Genomic DNA, 25,787 nt, shown 5'->3' with positions numbered 1-25,787 from the left:
TTTTTTTTGCTAAATGGAATTGCAGCATTGGTAATAGCCTAGATATGCGGTAGATGTCTTGAGATTAAGACAAAATAGCTACAAATGTCATGTGGAATGGTGCCACTGAGATGACAAAGGCCTTGAATTCTCTTTTGGTCTTGTTTGGATAGACTTCGCAAATTGGTGCAGTATCTTGTAGGGTTATTGTTATTGTGTCCCACAAGCCATTTGGGAAAAGCTAGTTAAGTCTTGGACTAAGCTCTGTGTGGGTGGTCTTGATGAATTGGGCTGCTAGTTGTTTGGGTCTACCAATGGCCACTGCTGCCAGGGCACTGAGAAGGCAATTCGTTTTGATCTGATTTCACCAATGTCAGCTCCTCTGCATTGTGTGCATTAGTTGTGAAGCAGTTTGTTGCTGCTGTAATGCATGTAAAAAAAAGCCTTTTCCAATTGATATTCACATGTGCATTTTACAAGAGTTACTTGGTCAGGGAGGTGTTTTCACTGCCCTGGCATGGATGGAATTTTGCACCTTTGATGCCTATAATGGAACACAGGAACAGGCCTTTGGTTCAGAAATTCCTCATCTCCTTAATCCAGGGGGTCCCAACCTAAGGTCTGTGATCCCCTTGCTTATTATTAATTAGTATTATAAGGCTGCAAAACACTGCTTTAAAGAAAGAGATTGTAGTTCTTGGATTGTGTATCATATGATAATCGGTATCTCCACAAAGATTTCATTTCTGATTTTATGATTGTATACGCAGCGCTACAGTGAGAAAACTTAGTTTTGCATGCTGTCTGTACAGATAATTTCAAAATGTGTTTATCAGGGTAGTACAAGGGAAAATTAGTAAATGGCAGGATTGCAGAGAAATGAAAAGATCTTTGTATACAATTTCAAACTGTTTGCATAATCAGTAACGATGAATGATTTCAGTGCAATCTTGCATGTTCAGTTAACCATACATAATGTGTCCTTTGAACTTTTGATTTTTCTTATGCTCACATGGTATTCATAATTGTGCTCACAGTCTAAATATATGCCTCTGTCAATGGAATATTTTGCATTGTCATGTTTCTTCCCCCACTCCATGAGGTTTCGAAGGTTGAGCTTAGTATGACTTTATTGTTTCCTGATTTATCTCTTCATCTGACTGTGGATCAGTTGGCAACAGGTTCACTTCTGATTTAGGTAGTGGTGAGCTCAAATCCTGCTCCAGAGGACAATCAGTGTTGGGAAGATTGTATGCAGCCGCTACTGACATGTATTTTGCACGACATATTGATTTAAAAACAATCTTCTAACATTCATGTATTTTTAGACCAATACATGTAAAGGTGTGCTTGGCTCTGGCTTGCAAAAACAAACTAAGAACTTAAGCTCAGGTCCAGCTTTACTTCTGTGTGTTTGCCTTCTAGCAGTAATTGTAAACAGTAGTGTACGTACTGCATGTTAAACTGCTGGTGTTCAGGGCTTCCTTCATGTCAGTAGCTTCCTTTGTTTCACTACTGTCAGTCATGCAAGTACCGGGTGGAGACTCAGGAATTATGTATGTTGTTTCCATAACAATTTTTTTCCCGGTCACGGTTGTTAGCCCTAAGCTGAACCCCTGAGCGTGGAGGACTGGAGGACCACTCTTAGTCTGGCCTCCACACTTTGACCTGTTCAATATGGGTGACCAAACCATGAGCAAAAACTAGCCAGCGTAGCTCTCCAGGTCATTGAGACAGGCAAATCTCCAAATCATGACAAGGTTGTGGTCCTCCTGGAGGAGTAATGTGCTTGGGCATTATCTAATGGATAGCTCCTGGTGTCCCCTGAATGTTGTCTGTGACAATGTCAAAGACCCTCACCATTCAGCTATGCCCTCTGCTCACTGCTACCATCAGACATGAGGTTCAGAAGCTTGGGTCCCACACCACCAGGTTCAGGAGTAGATTTTATCCTACAATTATCAGGCTCCTGAATCTGTGGATAACTTCACTCACCACAACTCTGAACTGATTCTATGACCTTCAGACTCACTTTCAAGGGCTCTTCACAGCTCGTATTCTCAGTTTTGTTTTTATTTGCAGTTTGTCTTTGGTTGTTTCAGTCTCTGTGTATAGTTTCTTTGTAAAATTCTGTTAAGCTTCTCTCCTGTAAATGCCTGTAGGAAAATGAGTATTTATTAAATATATGGTAACATTTATGTATGTACTTTGGTAATAAATTTACTTTGAGTAGTCAGGTGTAGGAGATGCTTAATAATGACTAGATCAGAAGCTTTAATTGCAGTTTGCTTTAAAATGTAGAGCTGTACTTTTTTAGTACACCTATTGACATGTCCTTATTAACTCAGTACATTAGCAGATCATGCACTAGCTGAAATTAAACAAGGTAAATTAAACTGGAAGAATGATCTGATTGAAGAGAATTTTACAGTAATATTGTTTAATAATTTGTAACATGTTACTACCCAATGAATGCCACCATAATGTAGTGGCATTTTACAGTTCCGGGTGTTCCGCAGTTCAGAATCTAATTCTGGCACCATTCTGTAAGGACTGGCTATACATCCTCTCCGTGGAATGTATGTTTCCCTTGGGTGCTCTCCAGTTTCCTCCCACAGTCCGAAGATGTACTGGCTAGGTTAGTTGGCTATTAACACGAGAGTCTATAGATTCTGAAAATCCAAAGCAGCACACAAGCTGCTGGAGGAACTCGGCTGATCAGGCAGCATCTGTGGAGATGAATAAACAGTCAATGTTCCAAGCCTTGACCCTCCTTCAGGACTGAATTGGTCATTGTAAGTTATCCTGTGATTAGGTTAGGTTTATTCAGTTTTGTCGAGGGGCTACTCTGAGCTATATTAATAAATAAAACTGCTACTTTGAGGCCTGTTTTCTATTCATACATTAGGAGAACGTGACTTGCAGAGGGAAAGATGTTATTCACCAGTAAGGGATGAGGCAGGAGGTATCTCTGATAGGTGTTATTGTAATGTGTGTGGGTTCCATCTCCAGCCACGATGAGTTCATTAGTGAATGTTTTGAGCTACATGGGGCAGTTTTCATTGTTTTTGCCTTAGATACCTGATCCTGCCTGGGTTCCTGGTCTCAATACTATTTGACTCTGAAGAAAGATGCCTCTCCCAATTTGTATGAACAACACTGGGGCCAGGATTGGGCTTATCACTTCTGTAGAAGTCAGTATGTGATAAAAGGTTCCAAGTAAATCGAGTCTCAGATATTGGGTCAGGCACAAGAACAAGTGGACAAATTGGGAGGGTGTGGTGAAGTGGAAACCCAGCACTTGGAGAAGAGAAACTTCAATATCTGCTAATCACAGTCTGATTTAAACGTAGAGTATTCTCCATTCTGGTATATGGTGATGATGTTAGATGCTATATACAAGTGCTTTGTATGTACTAAACTAGTCCTTCCAGACTGGTTGGGAGGGCAGGTTCTCCATGGAAGTCCATCACATAGATTGCAAACAGGGGACACGAGAGATTGCAGATGCTGCAATCTGGAGCAAGAAATAACAAAATACTCAAATTCAGGCCAAGCATCATCAGAATCCGAATCAGGCTTAACGTCACCTGCATATGTCGTGAAATTTGCTAACAGTACATTGCAAAACAGAATAATAAAACCTGTAAATATATGTATGTGTGTATATATAATATGTGTGTGTGTATATTTAAGTTAAATTAAGTAAGTGGTGCAACAAGAGAAGAAAACTGGAAATGAAAAAGTAGCGTTCATGGGCTGATTGTCCATTCAGAATTCGGACGGCAGAGGGAAAGGAGCTGTTCCTGAATCGCTGAGTACATGTGTGTGTGTCTTCAGGCTCCGGTACCTCCTCCCTGATGGTAGCAATAAGAAGTGGGCATGACCTGTTAGGGTTTTGGAAGAATTGATTATACTTTGGGAGACCCTGCCTCAGCTCAAAGAGGGAAGATGGCCAGAACATGAAATACAAATTTTACATCCGTATCATTTAAGATTTTACCGCCTTGCTGGAATAGGAATCATGTTCTGTTTGGATATTGGGGGCTGTCTAAATTGATTTTCCCCTTATCCATCCGATTGCAATAGGGTTTGAATTCACCCAAGTAAAATGTTGAGTCAGCCAACAGAAGCTGCTGGCTAGCTGATCATGGCATGAAGGATAAAACTTTCCACATCAATCAATTATTCTGTCCCGTGTATCAGTAAGAGATGCCAGAGAGTATTCAGGTGAACCTTTCCATCCCGCTCAGCAGCTGGGGTTACATGCTATAGACTTTCTAGAAACGCGAGACCTCACTTCGTACAATGCACTATTGTTGTATATCTGTCAGCAGCAGCACTATACTTTAAAAAAGAGAATAGCCCTTTTGTTGATCTAAATAAGGGCTACATTATTAACTACACTGGTTAGTGTGCATTTTGTTTTAAACTCCATTCTTCAGGAATTTCTCTTTGTCAGCATGTAGAGGAAGGAGTGTAATTTTCCATAATTATGCTGGCAGAACATTTAAAATTGCACTGATCAACATTTTTTTAATTTTAAGAGTAGTTGGGATGGTGAAACAGGAGCTGGTTGAAAGCCTTTATGTGTGTCCTTCATGTTGAGCCATACCAACAAATAAAAATTGATGTTTTATTTATTAATCAGTCTCATTGAGTCGATGCAATTTTTAAATGGTCATATCAAATGATAAATATTCTTGAGGCTTAGAAATATATTTAAAGAAACAGAATTGGGGTAGAGGAAATGGGGAACTGTTACTTGGTGTGCATTGAGTCTCAAATCTTTAAGGTGCCAGAAAGGTAACTTTGGAAGTATTAGTGCTGCAGCCTGTGGTTTGTCACACTAGCACATTAAGGTAATATTCTAGTTGGTTTGGCTGTAGATTAGGTGCCAAATGAAAGTCTGATCAGTACAGCGATCATTTTTTCAGGAACTGTAGTATCACAAGTTAGACAATTGAGCTAATTGTTCACATTTGGCAGACTTGTTATTCTTGGATGGTGAGACAGTTGATTGTTTTCCTGGTGCTAAATTATGTACATAAGGAATATGACCATAAGTTGGCCATTTGGCCTGTTAAGCTTAGTAAAGAACACAGATCAGCTCCTCCTTTCCTCAACCTTTAATTCTTTTACAATGCAAAAATCTTTTGTCTGAAATATATTCAATGATGTACCTCCATGGGCAGAGAATTCCATAAGTTTGCTGTGTTCTGGGAAAAGCAATTTCTCCTCATCTGTTCTAAATCTACTCCCAAATCTTGAGGCTGTGTCTCCCTAGTTCTAGTCTCACTTATCACTTTCTGCCTCCATCTTATTTTCCCCTTACATGATTTTGTTTCTATAAGATCCTTCCGAATTCCAGTGAATATAGTCCACGATCTCTCCTCATAGGCTAACTCTCTCATCTCTGGAATAAACCTGGTGAGTGAACCTCCTCTGCTCTGCCTCCAAAGCCAGTATCTCCTCTCAAATAAGGAGACAGTACTGCACGTGCATCCCCATTAATACCTTGTACAGTTGCAGCATAACCTCCCTGCTCTTAAATTCAATCTTCCTAGCAATGAAGGCCACCTTGACACCTTCTGCAACCTTTCTTTTGCAATTTCTATGCAAGCCCCAAATCCATCTGCCCAACAGCATGCTACAATCTTCCACCATTTAAATAACCTGATTTCTTTGGTTTTTCTTTCCAAAGTGAATGAATGTGCAATGGCCAGCATTGTTTTCTATCTGCCAGAGCCTCGCCCACTTGGTTGTCAAGTCGGCAGAGAGATTATAGATAGGTTGTGCATTGCGTTCTATGCTGAGTGTAGTCCACATTGGAGAAGCCAAACACAGATTTTGCAATCACTTTGTTCAATGCATCAAGGTGACCCAATCCCATTCTGTCCTGCCTTGTTTCTTGTATTGTCTGAACAAAGTGATTGTAAGTTTTCAGACAATATTTGATAGTTTCTTAATGTCCTCAGGGTTTTAACTTTGATTTCACCAGTTTTCACTAGTCTTTCTAGTTTGTCTGGCTGAACACAGATCGTTGCTCTGCAACATGAGCTTATTTTTGTTCTCTTTCCATCAATGCTGCCAGTTATCCAGTTATTTCCAGCATTTCTGGTAGTGTTGTGGTTAGTTGTGCAATTGCTTTATGGTGCCAGTGATTGCTGTCAATAATGAATTTGTATGTCAGCTTGGGCAGGATTTTCAGGCCGTTACTTCAAGGTGAAACCTAACATCATGAATGGCTGTGATGATTCACTCCCAGATGAGTTCAATGCCTTTTATGCACACTTTGAAAGGGAGAATAAAACTACACCTGTCCAGATCCCCGCAGCATCTCGTGATCCACCGATCTCGGTCTTGGAGGCTGATATCAGAACATCTCTCAAAGGGGTGAACCCTCACATGGCATCCAGCTCTAATAGTGTACCTGGTAGGGCATTGAAAACCAGTACCAACTGGTTGGTGGGAGTGTTCAAGGACATCTCCAATCTCTCACTGCTGCAGTTGGTAGTTCCCACCTGCTTCAAAAGGACGGCAATCCACTTCCATGCCCAAGAAGAGCAGCGTGGGCTGCCTGATGAGCATCTCCCAGTTGCTCTCGCATCTGCTGTGATGAAGTGCTTTAAGAGGTTGGTCATGGCCAGAATCAACTCCTGCCTTTGTAAGGACCTAAACCACTGCAATTTGCCTTTTGCTGTAATAGAGTTACGGTGGATGCAAACTCACTGGGTCTCCACTTGGTCTGGGGTCACCTGGACAACGTCAATACTTACTGTCAGTCCGCTGGTTACTGCTCAGCTTTCAACACCATCATACACGCAGTAAAACCAACAAGCACCAGAACCTGGTCCTGTGCAACTGGATCCTTGACTTCCTCATGCAGAGACCACACAGTGTGGATAGGAAAAAATCCCCTCAAACATACCTCAAGGATGGGTGCTTAGCCCACTGCTCTACTGTCTCTACACTTCACGACTACGTGGCTAGGCACAGCTCAAATGCCATCTATAAATTTGCCAATGATGTGACTAATTGTTGGCAGAATTACAGCTGGTGATGACAAGGCATACAGGAGAGAGATAGATCAGCTGGTTGGGTTGTGTTTCAGCAACAACCTTGCACTCAACACCAATGAGACCAAGGAATTGATTGTAGACTTCGGGGAGGGGAAGTTGAGCAAACACACACCAGTGCTCATCGAGGGATCAGCAGTGGGAAGGGTGAGCAGTTTCATGTTCCTACGTGTCAACGTATCTGTCTGGGTCTAACATATTAATGCAATTACAAAACAGACACGACAGCGGCTATATTTCACTAGAAGTTTGAAGAGAATTGTATGTCACCAAAGACAATAGCAAGTTTCTATAGATTAGTGTGGAGAGCATTGTAGCTGGTTGCATCACTGTCTATATGGAGTGGTTCAGGACTGGAAAAAGCTGCATGAAGTAGTAAACTCAGACAGCTCCAACATGGGCACTAGCCTCCCCAGCATTGAGGACAGCTTCACAAGGCGATGCCTCAAAAAGCTGGCTTCCATCATTAAGGACTCCCCCCACCAAATCAGCCAAGACATGCAGTCTTCTCCTTGCTACCATCAAGGAGGAAGTACAGGAGCCTTAAGACACATTCAATGTTTTAGCTTCTTCCCCCGCCGTCAGATTCCTGAATGGACAATCAATCCATGTACACTACCTCTCTTTTTTTGCATTATATTTAAATGTCTGATATTTATTTCTTATTGTAATTCATAGTTTTTAACTGTTCTGCTGCTGGAAAACAACAAATTTCACAGCATATCCCTGTGATATTACACCTGATTCTGATTTGTGTCTGCATGGGTTTCCTCTGGGTGCTCCAGTTCCCCCAACATTCTGAAGTTGTATGTATGGGTAAGGGTTTGTGACTTGTAGGTGTGCTATGTTGACTCTGGAAGCATGGTGACACTTGCAGGCCAGCAAAATACTCGCTGATCTGATTTGCTTTGACGCAAATGATGCATTTCACCGTATATTTCAATGTTAAATCTAATCTTTATCTTTGCTTTTTTTTTCCAGATTGCTTGCGAATGCAGCGTCCAAACATATATACTGTTTTTTCTGTTCTCATCCACTTCTATTTCCACCTTTTCCTTCACAATTTCTAAGACAGGAATATTGCCATTTGTGGAGATAAAAGATAAAAGATTACATTCACTCTACTGAACTCCCCCTCCAACTTAAAACATGCTTGTTCTCTAACTTTTCCTAATTGTAACTTAGCATTGTTAAAAAAAAAATTTCCCCTTTCTCTCCAAAGATGCTGAGTGATTTGTGTACTTGCAGCAGTTTTTGATTTATTGCGATTTCCAAATGGTCAGAAGAGCACATTGTCAGTTTTACTGTATTAGGAAAATTGAGTGCAAAAGGAGAGAGGTTATGTGCTCTGTTATTTGTGGGGGGTCGCAGGGCTGCGCCCGGACTATTTTGTGTTGTACAGGTAACCCCCGAGTTACGTACAGGTAACCCCCAAGTTACAAACGTTCGACTTGTGGAGAACTCGTATTTACGAACCGAGGAAGAAGAATGCCGTCCGCCATTTTAAGTTGTTGCCGTTGACATTGTTGGGTGTTTAACTTTGTATTTGGCTTAAATTTTTCTTAGTAAGATTCACCCTGACCCCGCCCTCCCCCGTTCCGGTCGGCTGGTGGCACAGTGAGATCCAAAGGAGGTTCCCGAGTTCGATTTAGTGACAGACGGCTCCCATGCTGGGTTGATGTCAATCCAGTGACGCCTGTACCATCCATGCCAGGTTGATTTCGAGCTCACAACTCGACCTCGTTTTTAAAAAAAAACACTGCCACCTCCAGTTTAAATTCCCATGCGGAATATTGTGGAGGATCAAATACCCAAACCCAGCACAGCCCCCACTTGTCCCATTTAACCTGTCTCAGTGCTTTAGGACCTGGGGAATTCAGTGCGGTGGTCCTTAGGACCCAGCGGACCTTGAGTCCCACCGCCCGCAGTGCTTCTGTTCCATTGATGGGAAGCGATCGCGATTGAAAATAAAGTGGAAACAATAAAGCATTTGGAAAGAGGTGAAACGCCATCGGTCATTGGAAAAGAGTTAGGCTACAGTTGGTCAACGATCGGAACAATTTTAAAGGAAAACGGATAAAGTGAGAATAATGGAGCATGTGAAAGGCCCTGCCCCGATGAAAGCTGCAATTATTACTAAACAATGCAGTGGTTTAATTATTGGAATACATACGTTTCTTAAGTGTTTTATATGCATAGGAAGATAAAATATATACTATATACTAAAACAAATGTTGACTTACTGACGCTAAATAATACCTGATGTACTTGTTCCGACTTACGTACAAATCCGACTCAAAGACTGACTCAGGAATGGAACTTGTATGTAACCCGGGGACTGCCTGTATTGGAAGGATGCTCTTTATTGCGATTTTTCAGGTTAGCCCCATGTTTGAACATCTTGCATGTGGGAAATGAGTCTTTTTATCAGCAACTGGGTGGTTGATTACCCATTCATCCAGCATAATCTTTGACTTTCTACCATTAGAGAGGAGTCTTTGATGCATAAAGACAAGACAAGAATGGTTAGGAAAGGAAACAGTTTCTTTCCCCAGGCCATTAGGCTTCTGAACTCACTGCCACATCACATTTGAACTGTCACTGGTTAATCTGTGCTGTACCTTACAATATCTAATTTATGCACTTTGTTTATCTATGTGTAATTCATTTGTAGATTTAATTATTTTTCTTGGTTATTGTGTGTTTGTACATGTTACGTGTGCTACTGTGCTTTAAACCCTGATCCAGAGAAACATCGTTTGGTTTGATGGTATACCTGAATATAGTTAAATGACAATAAACTTGGCTGGACTTTTTTTTCAATCCATTTGGACCTCTTCAGGAAATGATGCTCTGGTGCAATGGGCACCAGATCCTGAACTGGCATTCAGGAAGCCATTCGATATGCTAGTCATGGGGGTCAAGCATTTTGTCATCTGTGAGGATTTGGTGCCAGAGCTTTATCCTGTTCTCAATGACCAAATCTCTCCAACAGTTTTGATGTGGTAATGAGTTTTGGGAGTCCCTGTCCTATTTTTTTTGTCTCCTCTTTCTCAGCTGTTGTGGGTGTGGGGTGGGTGAAATACCCATGGAAACTCCATTGCTATGATCAGCTAGTCGAGTACTGTATGTGGGATTGCAAGAAATGCAAACTAATTGCTGCTTGGGTATCAGGATGGTGGGTAGGGAAAAGATTCAAAGTATTTATTATCAAAGGACATGTATGTCAACGTATAAAACCCTGAGATTCATTTCCTTGAGGACATGCACTGTGAATCCAAGAAAAACAATAGAATCAATGAAAGACCACACCCAACAGGACAAACAAACAACCAATATGCAAAGACAAACTGCAAATACAACTGAAAAGAAGCAATAAATGTTAACTACATGAGATAGAGTCCTTGAAAGTGAGGCCATAGGTTGTGGGAACAGTTCAGTGATGGGGCAAGTGAAGTTATTCCCTTAGGTTCAAGTGTCTGATGGTTGAGATGTAATAACTGGGATGGGAGTTGATATTCCTGTTGCCTACCACTTTAATACTCCATCCATCTTCTATTTTTACCAATTTGGTTTTGACTTTTTGCTCAGCAAGAGTATGTGGTATGACACTGGTCTTCTATCTGGCTATGTTGCAGGTCTTGGGACTAGTTATTTTGCAACTTTGAGTAGCTTGCTTTCTTTGTATTTATGCAGCATGCCACTTATTTGAGATATTGTCAATTTTTCTTCCTCTGTTTGCATAGCTTGACCTGCAAGATATGCCCTGTGGCCCTGCATTTTGTAGTTTTATTCTCCCTTTACATTTTTAAAATTTCCAATTCGACTGGAAGACATCTACAGTTCATCCTCGTATCAGCCCTGGCTTGCTTTGGCACGTGTTTCCCGTGTCTTAGCCATTCCTCTCATCTTCTCTGCAATGTAAGGCTAGCTTTTTCTATCATCCTCTTTTTTTTTTGTGGTTTCCTGCCTGTGATTATGCTAATAATTCCCAATTTTCTGTTCTCCCCAGCAAAATAGATCTCTATTGATAACTGCAAAAACTCATTATATAATCCAAAATTGCAGTTTTAATTGTGGTGGTGTTAGTCACCGTGCTGCTGTCAGTAATGTGTTCACTGTCCTCTTCAGCTGTTTGTTTTTGCCTGCCTAAGCTTTTATTATTTTTGCTTCCCAACAAGAAAAAAATATTTATAAATCTCATGCCCAGCTCTTTAAAAATTGCTTTAAAGAAGGAGTTCCCAACCTGGGTCTGCAGACCCCTTGGATAATGGTAAGTGGTCCATGGCACAAAAAGTTTGGGAATCCCTGCTTTAAAGCCATTTGACATACTTCAGCCATGACCTATATTGGGATTACTTGACCTGAGGACGAATGCAGTTGCCAGATTTTTGAAATTGATGCCTTTGTAGCTCTTAAATTTAAAACAACAAGCAAGTTATAGTACTAATAATACCTGGCAAAGAATTATTCTCCCCCTACTGTGATTATTAAATGATAAATTAATTTAATATCTGTAAATTGCTGATTGATAGCTCTGTTATATTGCTCCTTAGCTTCTGCCCTTTAAGCTGCCTGGATATTTATTTATTTAAATTAGTGACACAGAACAGGCTCATGGAGCAAAATGATAACCACGGTCCAGTAACCACCTATTGAATGCCAGCCTAGTCACAGGAAAATTTACAATGACCAATTAACTTAATAACCGGTATGTGTTTGGACTGTGGGAGGAAACCAGAACCTCAGGGGAAAACCCACGCTTTCACAGGCTGGATGTACAAACTCCTTATAGGGTGTCAGAATTGAACTCTATACCCTACGCTGTAATTGTGAAATACTACCATGGTGCCCGTTAAAGCAGAAGTTACAAAAGTGTGCACTTGAGCTACTGCTTTGATGTGAATGTTGCATGGTAGTGAATTTCTGTGGTCTTTGTAGAAAGATTTAAGATGGCGCTGGTAAAACAGTGACGTATTGTGGGCAGCTTAATAAATATACTTCTGATCTACTCTCACTGCAACCTGCAGCCTGTAATTTTCTTTTAAGTAACATACTTTTGAACTGTCTTAATGAATTAGTGTTTTCACAATCTTCTGAAGGACTGGATGGGCTTAACTCTCAAGCATGTAGTGGGCAAAGGTATATCGCCACATCGAAAGAGGGAGGAGGGACGATTCCAAGCCAGGCTAAAACACCGCAGTGTGAAAGTTGCTCTACCCAGCACCTTGTTAGTAAATGTACAGACGGTGGAGAACAAGACTGAGGACCTTGGGGCAAGATTGCTGTATTGGAGGGAAATGAGGTCTGTGTTTATAGGGGCACAGCTCATTCTGTACATGCCAGATACGTTGGTAAGATCGGAAGCTTCTTGGACCGGACTACTGATTTGGAGAAGGCACAAGTTGGGACTCTGATTCATTATAAGCTCCTCATGGTGCTTGGACACAGCGGGCTGATAATACCTTGCTCCCCTAACCTGGAACGCCTAATGATTAAGTGCTGACCATTCCACTTCCCAAGCAAGTTCTCTCTCGTGATCCTGACGGCAGTTTACATATCGCTAAAGGCTGACGTTAAGCAGGTACTGAGTACATCAGCAAACAAGAAGCAGCCTACACTGACATCTTTTTTTGGGGATTTCAATCAGGCTTATTATCAGCATATTAACACACTCAACTACTGCTATACTATGATTAGGAATGCCAACTGTTCCGTGCCTGGACTGTATTTTGGGAAATCTGGCCATCTCCTACCTGTATACAGGCTGAGGCTAAAGAGCAAGGCTCCAGAAATGAGGGCAACAAAAACATGTTCAGAGGATTGCTCGGAGTCGATGGACTGGCTCAAGTTCAAGGACTCATCAGAGGATCTGAACTCATCTACCAGAGTTGACACGGACTTTATAAAAACAGTCGTAGATGAGTGTGTCTCCACAAAATCATTCAGCCTTCCCCTGCCAGAAGCCCTGGATGAACCATGAGACCCACAGTCTGTTGAGAGCCAGATAAGAGACATTCTGGCGACCATGTAAAATACAGGAGGTTCAGATACGATCTCTAGAAAGATATCTTGCATGCGAAGTGGCAATTCTAGACTAAACTTGAATTGCTGAAGGATGCTCGACAGGTGTGGCCTGGCTTGAATGTTTTCACCTCCTACAAAGTGAAACCAAGCAAAGCATGAGACAGCAAGGCTTTGCTCCCAGATGACCTCAATGCCTTTTATGCTCGCTTTGACCATCAAACTATAAGAGCATCTTCATGAACTCCCACTGCCACCAATGACTGAGGCCGACACAAGAGCCTTCTTCAGTAGGGTGAACCCACAGAAAGTATCTGGCCCGGGTGGGGTATCTAGCCTGTGCTGAACAACTGGCTGGAGTATTCACTGATATCTTTAACCTCTCACTTCAGCAGAACGAGATGTCTACCTGCTTCAAGCAGGCTTCAATTATACAGGTGCCTAAGAAGAATGTGGTAATGTGCCTCAATGACTATCAACCAATAGTACTGTGATGAATTACTTTGGGAGGTTGGTGATAAAACTCGTGAAGGTAGGGGGAGGACAGCCAGGTGATCAGACTTCCTGAAATGCGGTCTCGGCATGGAATGAGGCGGGAGGGGTGGTGATGGTCCCGTGGTTGTTCCCCGGTGCTGCAGCTGATAGGTTGATGATAATTGGGCAGACAAACCTGACTGCAATCCCTGACAATGATCTGAAAGGTGTTGGGTAGGCTGTTTCTTGTTTGCTGCTTATTATAACAAAGATAGATTTATAGATTATAGCCAGATCTGTGAATGATGCAACAGTATGAGGAAGGCAGAGTTAAAATTTTGACTGGTTGAGTCAATGAATGAAAAGTTGGCAGATAGGCTATAGTATGCGTAAAGGATGTTGTGCGCAGGGTGGGGGTTAAGGCTAAGAAATTTTTAATAACAAATTTCAGAAAACTGGAGTGCAATGGATGTTGTTTGGAGCGGCACAGTGTTTAACACAACACAAATGGTGCAGGGACAGGTGACAAATAAAGCTAATCTTTAGCTATCTGTATTTCATGTAGAACTGCAACAGGTAGTTGGATGGCTAATGGAATAGTATGTTTTTATTTCTAAGTGGTTGGCACGTAAAATGGTATACTATAAACAAATCAGGGAGGTTTCCCAAGGTCGCTCTCTGTTGTGGAGGGATTGTCTTCAGGGAAGATTGAATATGTGGCGCTTTAGGAAAATGAAATTGAGGTTCTTCAAAGGGTTGGGCAAAATAAATACTTCTGAAGGGAGAGTCCAGGGCTAGAGGTTATGTTCTTAAAATGAAAGGGCAACTGTTTGAGAACCTGGTACATTCTAGAGTCTTTGGAACTTCAAATAGATTCAAGTCAGAGAAGGAGAATATCAATGTAGGCTACAGAGGCCTTTTAGCCTTCTGTTCCTTTTAGAGATAAATCATGCTAGTATTAGAGATGGAGGTGGGTAATTGTGGTTTTAACATAAAAATCCTTTTCAAATATCTTGTAATGGGAAGTTCCTCCAACATTTTGTTATTTTTTCCCCCACTGGTTTTCCAGTGTCTGCTGAACCTTGTGTTTACAGAAATATCTTTGTCAGTTTCTGAGTTGAGTATGATGCCAAGATTGAAACTTGTGTAGATGTAACTGTTGTAGTTTGAATGAATATCTGATTGGTTAGAATACAAGTAGGAAGAGAGTGCAAGTTCAGTCTGAAATGCTTGCCAGGAAGTTGGTTGCAAGTGTTGATGGTGTTAGAGAATTGGTGATTGGAAACTGTCATTATCTCCAGCTTTCTGTTTATCTGGATGAACTTTGCAGTTCATGCAAGGATAGACATTGAGGAGCAATTTCTATAGTGGAGTTGGGTAGATGAGGGATGAAGGCTGTATCTTCAATGTATTGTCAAGGTTTTGGGTGACAAGATGGAGATGTGTCCCTACCAAAGGGGTTGTAAAGCATTCCTTCTCTGCGCTAGCCTGCAGGTCACCCTTGGGCAAGTTGTAGCACCTGCTTAACCCCCGATCAGGGTCATGTGAAGCCATGGAGCAGGTGGTGGATGGTTGTATGAGCAGCTGGTGCAGATCACAAATCCTGGCTATGTGACCACTGACACCAGGCAGACAATCTCTGAAGAGTATTGATAATAGCTGGGGTCAGCCACCTTGTAAAGATACTGCCCAGAAGAAGGCAATGGCAGACCACTTATGTTGAAAAATTTGCCAAGACCAATTATGGTCATGGAAGGACCATGATCACCTGTATCGTACGACATGTACATAATGATGATTGTCAAGGCAGTTGCGTGTTTGCAGATGATGATAAATGCTGCTGGAGTCTGAATGCCTTGTGCATTAGAGCTCACCAATTGTGGCAGGGAAATGTTTCATTGAAGATTCGTGAAATGATTAAATGGATAGGAAAAAATAAACGTGTCCTTGTTTAACTTTATATGCTGATGTGGAAGTCTGAAGTGTCATCATTCTTCATAGTAGCACCTAGTCTGAGAACATTAAAACATTTCAGACTGTGTCAAACTTTTCAACTTTATGTAACATTGGATTTCCAACATCTGCACTTTTTATTTTCGGTTTAACTGTTTTATTTGTCTATTTGTTTTATTTGGCCGTTTGTGCTGTAGATAATTCATTTAGCATCGTCTGATCTGATTGTCCAACACCTCCCCATCTTGCAGCACATTATATAACCATATAACAATCACAGCACGGAAACAGGCCATCTTGGCCCTCCTAGTCCATGTCGAACCCTTAATCTCACCTAGTCCCACCTACCCGCACTCAGCCCATAACCCTCCACTCCTTTCCTGTCCATATACCTATCCAATTTTACCTTAAATGACACAACTGAACTGGCCTCTACTACTTCTACAGGAAGCTCATTCCACACAGCTATCACTCTCTGAGTAAAGAAATACCCCCTCGTGTTTCCCTTAAACTTCTGCCCCCTAACTCTCAAATCATGTCCTCTAGTTTGAATCTCCCCTACTCTCAATGGAAACAGCCTGTTCACGTCAACTCTATCTATCCCTCTCAAAATTTTAAATACCTCGATCAAATCCCCCCTCAACCTTCTACGCTCCAATGAATAGAGACCTAACTTGTTCAACCTTTCTCTGTAACTTAATTGCTGAAACCCAGGTAACATCCTAGTAAATCGTCTCTGCACTCTAATTTATTGATATCTTTCCTATAATTCGGTGACCAGAACTGCACACAATATTCCAAATTTGGCCTTACCAATGCCTTGTACAACTTTAGCATTACATCCCAACTTCTGTACTCAATGCTTTGATTTATAAAGGCCAGCGTTCCAAAAGCCCTCTTCACCACCCTATCTACATGAGACTCCACTTTCAGGGAACAATGCACAGTTATTCCTAGATCTCTCTGTTCCTCTGCATTCCTCAATGCCCTACCATTTACTCTGTATGTTCTATTTGGATTATTCCTGCCAAAATGTAGAACCTCACACTTCTCAGCATTAAACTCCATCTGCCAACGTTCAGCCCATTCTTCTAACCGGCATAAATCTCCCTGCAAGCTTTGAAAATCCACCTCATTATCCACAACACCTCCTACCTTAGTATCATCGGCATACTTACTAATCCAATTTACCACCCCATCATCCAGATCATTTATGTATATTACAAAAAACATTGGGCCCAAAACAGATCCCTGAGGCACCCCGCTAGTCACTGGCCTCCATCCCGATAAACAATTATCCACCACTACTCTCTGGCATCTCCCATCTAGCCACTGTTGAATCCATTTTATTACTCCAGCATTAATACCTAACAACTGAACCTTCTTAACTAACCTTCCATGTGGAACTTTGTCAAAGGCTTTGCTGAAGTCCATATAGACTACATCCACTGCCTTACCCTCGTCAACGTTCCTCGTAACTTCTTCAAAAAATTCAATAAGGTTTGTCAAACATGACCTTCCACGCACAAATCCATGCTGGCTACTTCTAATCAGATCCCGTCTATCCAGATAACTATCTCTAAGAATACTTTCCATTAATTTACCCACCACTGATGTCAAATTGACAGGTCTATAATTGCTAGGCTTCCTTCTAGAACCCTTTTTAAACAATGGAACCACATGAGCAATACGCCAATCCTCCAGCACAATCCCCGTTTCTAATGACATATTAAAGATCTCCGTCAGAGCTCCTGCTATTTCTACACAAACTTCCCTCAAGGTCCTGGGGAATATCCTGTCAGGACCCGGAGATTTATCCACTTTTAAATTTCTTAAAAGCGCCAGTACCTCCACCTCTTTAATTGTCATAGGTTCCATAACTTCCTTACTTGTTTCCCACACCTTAGACAATTCAATATCCTTCTCAGTGAATACTGAAGAGAAGAAATCATTCAAAATCTCTCCCATCTCCTTCGGTTCCACACATAGCTGACCACTCTGATTCTCTAAGGGGCCAATTTTATCCCTCACTATCCTCTTGCTTTTAATATAGCTGTAGAAACCTTTCGGATTTACTTTCACCTTATTTGCCAAACCAACCTCGTATCTTCTTTTAGCTTTTCTAATCTCTTTCTTAAGATTCCTTTTACATTCTTTATATTCCTCGAGCAATTCCTTTACTCCATGCTGCCTATATCTATTGTAGACATCCCTCTTTTTCTGAACCAAATTTCTAATATCCCTTGAAAGCCATGGTGCTCTCAAACCTTTAACCTTTCCTTTCACCCTAACAGGAACATAAAGATTCTGTACCCTCATAATTTCACCCTTAAATGACCTCCATTTCTCTATTACATCCTTCCCATAAAACAACTTGACCCAATCCACTCTCTCTAAATCCCTTCGCATCCCCTCAAAGTTCTCCAATCAATCCTGTCCTTCTCCATAATTATATTGAAGCTAATGCTATTGTGATCACTGGACCCGAAGTGCTCCCCAACACATACATCTGTCAGCTGACCTATCGCATTCCCTAACAGGAGATCCAACACTGCCCCATCTCTAGTCGGTACTTCTATGTATTGTTGCAAAAAACTATCCTGCACACATTTCACAAACTCTAAACCATCCAGCCCTTTTACAGAATGAGCTTCCCAGTCTACGTGTGGAAAATTAAAATCTCCCACAATCACCACCTTAAGTTTACTACAAATATCTGCTATCTCCTTACACATTTGCTCTTCCAACTCACGCGCCCCATTAGGTGGCCTATAATACACTCCTATCAGTGTTACTACACCTTTCCCATTCCTCAATTCCACCCAAATGGCCTCCCTAGCGGAGCTCTCTAATCTATCCTTCCAAAGCAAGCTTTGTCTGTTGGGCATTGGGAGAGGAATTGTTGGGGTGTCAGGTCAAGAACCTGCATCTGGATCTGATGCGTTAGTCCGGTGACAACTTCTTTCCCCCGCAGAAGCTGCTTGACCACTGAGTTCCTTCGGAAGTTTAGTTTGCTCCAGGTTCCAGCATCTGTGGTCTGTTATCCAGGGCTTATTGCCCTATTTCTCTGTTTGATCTGGTGACCACTATAACCTATCCCCATGACAACTGTGGCTTAGTCTGTTTATGGATAGCTTCTTTCCCCTCTTCCACCAATTCCAATGCTGTACAATCTGCTAATTTTAGTTTTTCAATCCGTAGATTCTGCTTGAGCTGCTGTTTCCTGCACTTTTTGCTTTTGTTTGAGCTTCCTAATTTTGGTCTTGGAAAACTATATGGACATGAATATCCAAATCCAAGTCAAGCTCTGTACACTTTATTAATGTTGCCTCATGTACAGTTCATTAAAACTTTGTACAATCTCCAGAAAATGAATTATTCAGTTCCAGTAATTCAAGCATAGCAACTTGAGTTAGATATAATTAGTTTCTATTATTGATGATTTCTATGTGTGCTGAAATTTCTATTCCATTTTTGGTGTTTAATTTTTATTGATGCAATTAGTAACTAACCATTTGATCTCTCAATATATTTTGATCTAAGAACTAGGTAAATTTCTGCAAAAATTGATCTGCAATAAATTGTTTCAATAACCATAAGACATAGGAGCAGAATTAGGCCATCTGGCCCATCAAGTCTGCTCTGCTATTCAATCATGGCTGATCCTTTTTATTTCCTCCACCTTAACCCCCATTTCTGACCTGCTCCCCATGACCTTTGATGCCACGTCCAATCAAGAAAATATCAATCTCTGCCTTGAATGCACCCAACAACCTGGCCTCCACAGTTGCATGTGGCAACAGATTCCACAAATTCACCACCCTTTGGCTAAAGAAATTTCTCTGCAACTATGTTTTGAAAGGGTACCCCTCTATCCTGAGGCTGTGCCCTCTTGTCTTAGACTCTCCCACCATGGGAAACGTCCTTTCCACAACTATTCTGTCAGGCCTTTCAACATTTGAAAGGTTTCTATGAGATCCCCCCTCATTCTTTTTTGAATTCTAGCGAGTGCAGACCCAGAGCCTTCAAACGTTCCTCATATGATAACCCTTTCATTCCTGAAGTCATCCTTGTGAACCTCCTCTGGACCCTGTCCAATGCCAGCACATCTGTTTTAAGATGAGGGGCACAAATCTGTTCACAATACTCAAGGTGAGGTCTCACCAGTGCCTTATAAAGCCTCAGCATCATATCCTTGCTCTTGTATTCTGGACCTCTTGAAATGAATGCTAACATGGCATTTGCCTTCCTCACCACTGACTCAGCCTGCAAGTTAACCTCAGGGTGTTCTGCACAAGGAGTCCCAAGTCACTTTTTGCATTGCAGATTTTTGGATTTTCTCCCCGTTGAGAAAATAGTCCGCACAATTATTTCTACTACCAAAGTGCATGACCGTGCATTTTCCAACTTGCATCCTCAACTTCACTCTCGTAAACCTGTGCTTTTGTAAGCTGTGCTCCCAAGTGTTCTGATCTGTAATAATGCTAAATCTATGCTTCTATGCACTGAGTTGCTGCCGCATGATTGGCTGATTGGATATTTGCATTGCCAAGCAAAAGTGCAGGTGTACTTAAAAAGCAGACACAGAGTGTCCAAGGAACCAAGAAGTAGTTATTTTCAAATCTTTATTTTCTCTTCTGTTCTAAATATTAGCATTTAGACTGCTAGCATTTGCAGTCAGGGGTTTGCAATTCATAATCTTTGTCAGATTTGATCGAGAAGCAGAATTGCCTGATTTAGAATTTAGTGTTTGATAATCAGTTTCCTGTTTAAAATTTGTTTTTAGATTGCCTTGGCGCCACAGTGTTTTCACCAATCAAAGCAGATATAATGGGCAACATCAATGTAAGTTGTGGCAATCTTCTGATTATGTAATGCTTTTGTTTTATTCTTCTGGTGGATTGTGATATTTGCTGAGGTTGTTGCACATAATGGCTGCCACCCATGGGAATTTACCAGTCATTATTCAGTAATCATTGCTGTTGGTTCACACACTGTTCTGATGTGATCTTCATATTTGCTGAACTTCCTGTGTAAGAAATGACTTGTCAGTAAGCTTGAGGAGTGGCGCACCACGCATTCTTTCATTCCGCACCTTGTAAGGCATGAAACTGCCGGACGCTGGCCTCGCAGGCCTGAGTCGATATCATCATCATCATCATGTCAGTGAAATGATGGCTTTTATCATTGAAGTCTGGCCTGTCAAGAGTGGCGCTTTCAAGAAACTGCATTTATTGGGAGTAAGTTAATAATAGGATTAGAACAGTATCTTGGATGCATTTAACCCCATGGAGTGAGAGATTCTAGTTGTGAAAGAAATTTGCTTCGAGGAAAAGTTCAGTTTGTGCTTCGAAATGTTGTAGTCATCAAATGAGGGAGATCATTTTGTTTTGTACAGGTAAAGGCCATTCAGTCCACTCTGCCAATCCATCATGGCTGATCCCAGTTCACACTCAACCCCATACACCTGCCCTCTCACCATATCCTTTGATGGATGCCCTGACCTATCAGGAATATCCACGGTCTTGGCCTCCACCATAGTCTGTGGCAGAGCATTCCGGAGATACACCACTCTTTGCCTAATAAAAAAAAACAACAAAAAACTCCTTCCTTCCTTCTGTTCTAAAGGTCACCCCTTATTGTTGAGGCTGCATCCTCTAGTTCTGGATGTCCCCACCACAGGAAACATCCTCTCCACATCCACCTTATCTAGTCCTTTCAACATTTGGTAGGTTCCAATAAGATCCTCATGCATTCTTCTAAACTCCAGTGAGTACAGGCCCAAATCTGCTGGCGCTCTTCGTCTATTACCCCCTTCATTCCCAGAATCATCCTTGTGAATCTCTCTGGGCTCTCTCCAATGACAACACATCCTTTCTGAGGTATGGGCCCCAGAACTGCTGACAATACTCCAAGTGCAGCCTGACTAGTGTCTTATAAAGCTTCAGCATTATCTCCTTGTTTTTATATTCTAATCCCCTTGAAGTAAATGCCACCATTATGTTTGCTGCCTTTACCACAGACTCAACCTGGAAATTAACCTTCTGGGAGTCTTTGCACGAGGACTCCAAAGTCCCTCTGCACCTCTGTTTGAATTTTCTCCCCATTTAGATGATAGTCCACACTATTGTTCCTTTTACCTTATCATGCCTTTCACAACACTGCATTCCATTTGCCACTTTTTTGCCCATCCTTCCAATTTGTTTAAGTCCTGCTGCAATCGCATTGCTTCCTCAGCATCACCTACCCCTCCACCTATCTTCATATCATATGCAAACTTTGCCACAAAGCCATCAGTTCTACTATCTAAATCATTGGCAAGCAGCGTGAAAGGTAGTGGTCCTGATGAACGTCACTGGTGGCCCCACTTGTTGCCTCCTGCCTGTCAGCCATGCCTGTATCTTTCCTGTAACACAATAGGATTTTATCTTGTTAAGCAGCCTCATGAGAGGCACCTTATCAGATGCCTTCTGAAAATCCAAGTAAATGACATCCAGTGCCTCTCCTTTGTCCACCCTGCTGGTTACTCTGCAAACAGTTTGCTACCTTAAACTGTAACAAGTTGGCCTCCTGTTAAGTCCTCTCTTCCTCAGTAAATTGCTGACTAATTTGATTATTTCCTCTTTCCTTGTTCCATATCATAAACCGATTGTAGCCTGGAAAACCTAGATGATATGCAGGCACACATACACAGCCTCATTATCTGAAAGATGATTTTTTAAAGAGTTATGTATAACGTCAGGAGTGAACCAATATGCACATCAGAAAAGCAAAGGAACCATTCTGAACACAAGGATCATCTTGTATACACAAACTCAAAATCTGCTTCCACTACTGATTCAAAAGGCGCACACACCCACCAGTCCACAAAACACCAAATTTCACAACATATGTTGGTGATATTAAACCTTATTCTGAAAGGCTGTAGGTGTATGTGTCATTTCAGGGATTGAGCGGGTCATCTATTAGACTGGTGATTTGGTATAGCAACAAAGGTGATACAGTAATAGCAGATCTTTCATGTATGATTTTCCAAGGCCTCATCACATGAATTTATTTTAAACTTTGTTCTTTTCTGGCAAACAATTGATGATCAACCATGATCAGAAACTGATCAACTTCTTCTATCTTACTGCTCTCTGTGAACTATGCCGTGTGCAAGGTAGCTGATACTTTTGTCTGTGTGTACTGACTATACTTGTACCTATGAGTTATATAGGAGATTCCATACACATGAAAAGGAGGTAGATTTTTCATTTGTTTGGCATGTCCAATATATCCTCTTGGGTCTGGACTTCCCAATCTATTTTATGCCATGGGGCCTTGCCATTAACCATTGGGTCCATGGACCCCAGGTTCGGAACTCCTGTCTTAGAAATTATCATCCAGGCACTCATGAAAATGGGTATGGATTTGAGTATGTGTTTTGGATTGTAATAACAGTGGCCCTTAGTGTATGTTTACTACATCAACATGGTGTCACCTGGCCAACAGTGTTTGCTTAAAGAATTTGACCTTTGATCTTGCTGAAGATTCATTATGGTTTGTCATTTTTTTGTTTTAAATAGAAAATTAAGACTGTGTTTGAGTCAAATCCCATAAAATTCAAGACATTACAAATGATTCTTGAAGGCGAGAAGGAGCTGTATGGCTCAAGCTGGCCAAAGGTTGGAGCTACGCTGGCACTAATGTGGCTAAAAAGGTATAGTTTCTCTTTTACATTCTAAACTGTAACCTCGTGTTCCTACTGTAATCTGTACTATACTCCCCTTTTTTAAAATTCTCAACCGGGGTGATTTGGAGTACAAAGACTTTGGCAGCATCATCTGAGGTGCCATTAATTGGTGTCTGACTGTGGAAAGCATTACACTCTGCACTCAACGTATCGCTGCAGATGTGCTCCTCGGAGGGGGAGTGCTATGTAAATCAGCGCTATGCAAGGTCATTATAACATTGCCTAAATGGAAATGTGTGCCTAATTTTAAAAAAATCAAACCCGAGATATCATATTTTATGTATGCACTGTAAATCCTGGAGTAACAAACACACAAATGGGCCTAATCTGCACATCAGTGGAGCAGCAGCGGTGGAAGGCAGTGGGTGTTGGTTAAATTTTAGAGGAAGGACCAGGCTGTGGGTCCTCTAACTTTGGCTTCAAGTCGGCATCGAGATTTGACTGACTGCCTTTTAAGTTTCCTATCATGAGGCAGTTCTCTGTGTCAGGAAATTGTGTGGAGAACACCTCTCTTTGCTTTATTGCTTCACCGCCAGTCAGGGTCATTCTGATCATCAATGTCGCCAATTTCAAAGAGGCATAAACATCATCCTGATGCTCACCAGCTTCCCCACGCCGTGTCATTTGCAGCTTCACATCCATGCTGATGTTTTTCTAAAACGTCTGAGATGTACTACTCTCACTGGAAGTAGCAGGCTGTTTGGGTAAATAAAAATTGAATAAATTTCAGAGGGAGGAAGAACATTTACACATGCAAGGGAGGCAGAGTGTGAACTAAAGATGTGAGCGGCTCAGAGCATATGTAAGGCTCTCTCATTGGCTGATTGAATGTTTACTGTAAAGGCGGCCATTCTTGAGAAGTTTTAAGTGTTGATTAGAATGAATTTTTGTCATTTAAAGAAATTTCAGTAAAGAGTTAGATAACGGCATTGCAAGGAATCTGTGCTATGTGGGGTTAGTGTTATGCGGGGTCTGAGTGTATTCTGGAAAGCACCCACTCTTCTGCCAGGCATTGACAACCCTTGGGAATGGAAATCTTGTTTGACATTGAACTATTGGGCAGCCATTCAAAATGCAACCACAAATTTAACATTTCAGTTTTATCTCTTAACACTTAAAAGAAGCCCCATTTTAACCTGGATACCTTATTACAAGCTATCTCTTGCCTCTAGCAATATCTAGTTTTCCTGATGGTAACTGCAGAAATTGGAATTAGTGGAACTGGTTTTCACTTTGTCAGTGGGTACCAAATTCCGTCTGTGCACATTATAGACAAGATTCTGCTGGAAATTCAGAGCAACACACACAAACTGCTGGAGGAACTTAGCAGGTCAGTCAGCATCCAATGAAATGAAATAGATAATCAGCATTTCAGGCAGAGAGACCCTTCACAACTGGAAAGAAAGATGAGAAGTTAGAGTAAGTCACCTTCTTACTCTTACTTTTCATCCTTCTTTCCAATTCTGATGAAGGGTCTCAGCCCGAAACATCAACTGTTTGCTCTTTTCCATAGATGCTGCCTGGCCTGCTGAGTTCCTCCAGCATTTTGTGTGTGTTGCTCTGAATTTCCTGCATCTACAGATTTTCCTGTGTTTGGACTATGAGGTGTTGCTCCTCTATTCTGAGTGACCTTATTGTGGCAAAAGCAGAGACAATAGATCGACATAAGGGAATGGGGATAGGAATTAAAATATTTGGCTACGGGGAAATTCCGCTCTTGGTGGTTGGGGCTGAGATGCTTGACAAAGCGATTTACTTTGGATTGATTTCACGAATGTAGGGGAGGCTGCATGAGGAGCACCCAATTCAGTAGACAATCCCAACAGACTTGCAGGTGAAGTGTTGCCTCACTAGGAAGGACTGTTTGTAGCCCTGAATTGAGGTGAGGAAGGGGGCAAAAGGGCAGGAGTAGCATTTTGGTCATTTGCTGGGGCATGTGCCAGGAAGGAGATTAGTGGAGAAGGACAAATGGAAAAGGGGATTATGGAGGGAGTAATCCTTGTGGAAAGCAGAGAGTGGTAGGGAGATAACAATGTGTTTGGTGGTAGGATCTAGTTAAAGATGCCAGACTTTGCAGAGGATGATGCATTGGATGCGGAGGCTCGTGGTGGTAGATGAGGACAGGAGAAACTCGATCCCTGTTAAGATGTCCAGAAAATGGAGGAGAGGTGGGTCCGGGCAGTATCAATGGTGGAGGAAGGAAATCCCGTTCTTTGAAGGAATGAAAGAAAAGCTGCATCCTGGGAACGGGTAGAGTGAAGCTGAAGGCACTGAGGAAAAGGAATACCATATTTACAGGGGACAGAGTGGGAAGAGAATAGCCAAGATAGCTGTAGCAATTGGTAGGTTTATAAAAGAAGTTTGTTGACAGTTTGTCTCCAGAGATGGAAACTGATCGAGAGAGGTTTCAGAAATTGGCTGTGAATTTGAGGGCAGGGCAGAAATTGGTTACAGATGTAGGTGGGAAGGGACTTGAATCCAGGGGGATAGAATGGAGTTGAAGTATGAGGACATGAGTTCAGTGGGGCAGGAGCAGGCAGAGA

General features: G+C 41.7%; 1 protein-coding gene across 1 annotated transcript in view; it reads left to right on the top strand.

Moving 5' to 3' along the window:
- Nucleotides 1-25,787, top strand: part of gltpa (glycolipid transfer protein a) — a 41,190-nt gene that overhangs the window by 6,639 nt on the left and 8,764 nt on the right. Inside the window, exons 2-3 of the mRNA XM_059987901.1 lie at nucleotides 20,296-20,354; nucleotides 23,078-23,211. Coding sequence (XP_059843884.1) covers nucleotides 20,296-20,354; nucleotides 23,078-23,211 — 193 coding nt within the window. The remainder of the gene's footprint in view (nucleotides 1-20,295; nucleotides 20,355-23,077; nucleotides 23,212-25,787) is intronic.

This window comes from Hypanus sabinus, chromosome 13, assembly GCF_030144855.1.
Source record: "Hypanus sabinus isolate sHypSab1 chromosome 13, sHypSab1.hap1, whole genome shotgun sequence".
NCBI lineage: Eukaryota > Metazoa > Chordata > Chondrichthyes > Myliobatiformes > Dasyatidae > Hypanus > Hypanus sabinus.
Note: the sequence above shows the minus strand (reverse complement) of the source record. Positions and strands in the feature narration are given on the sequence as shown.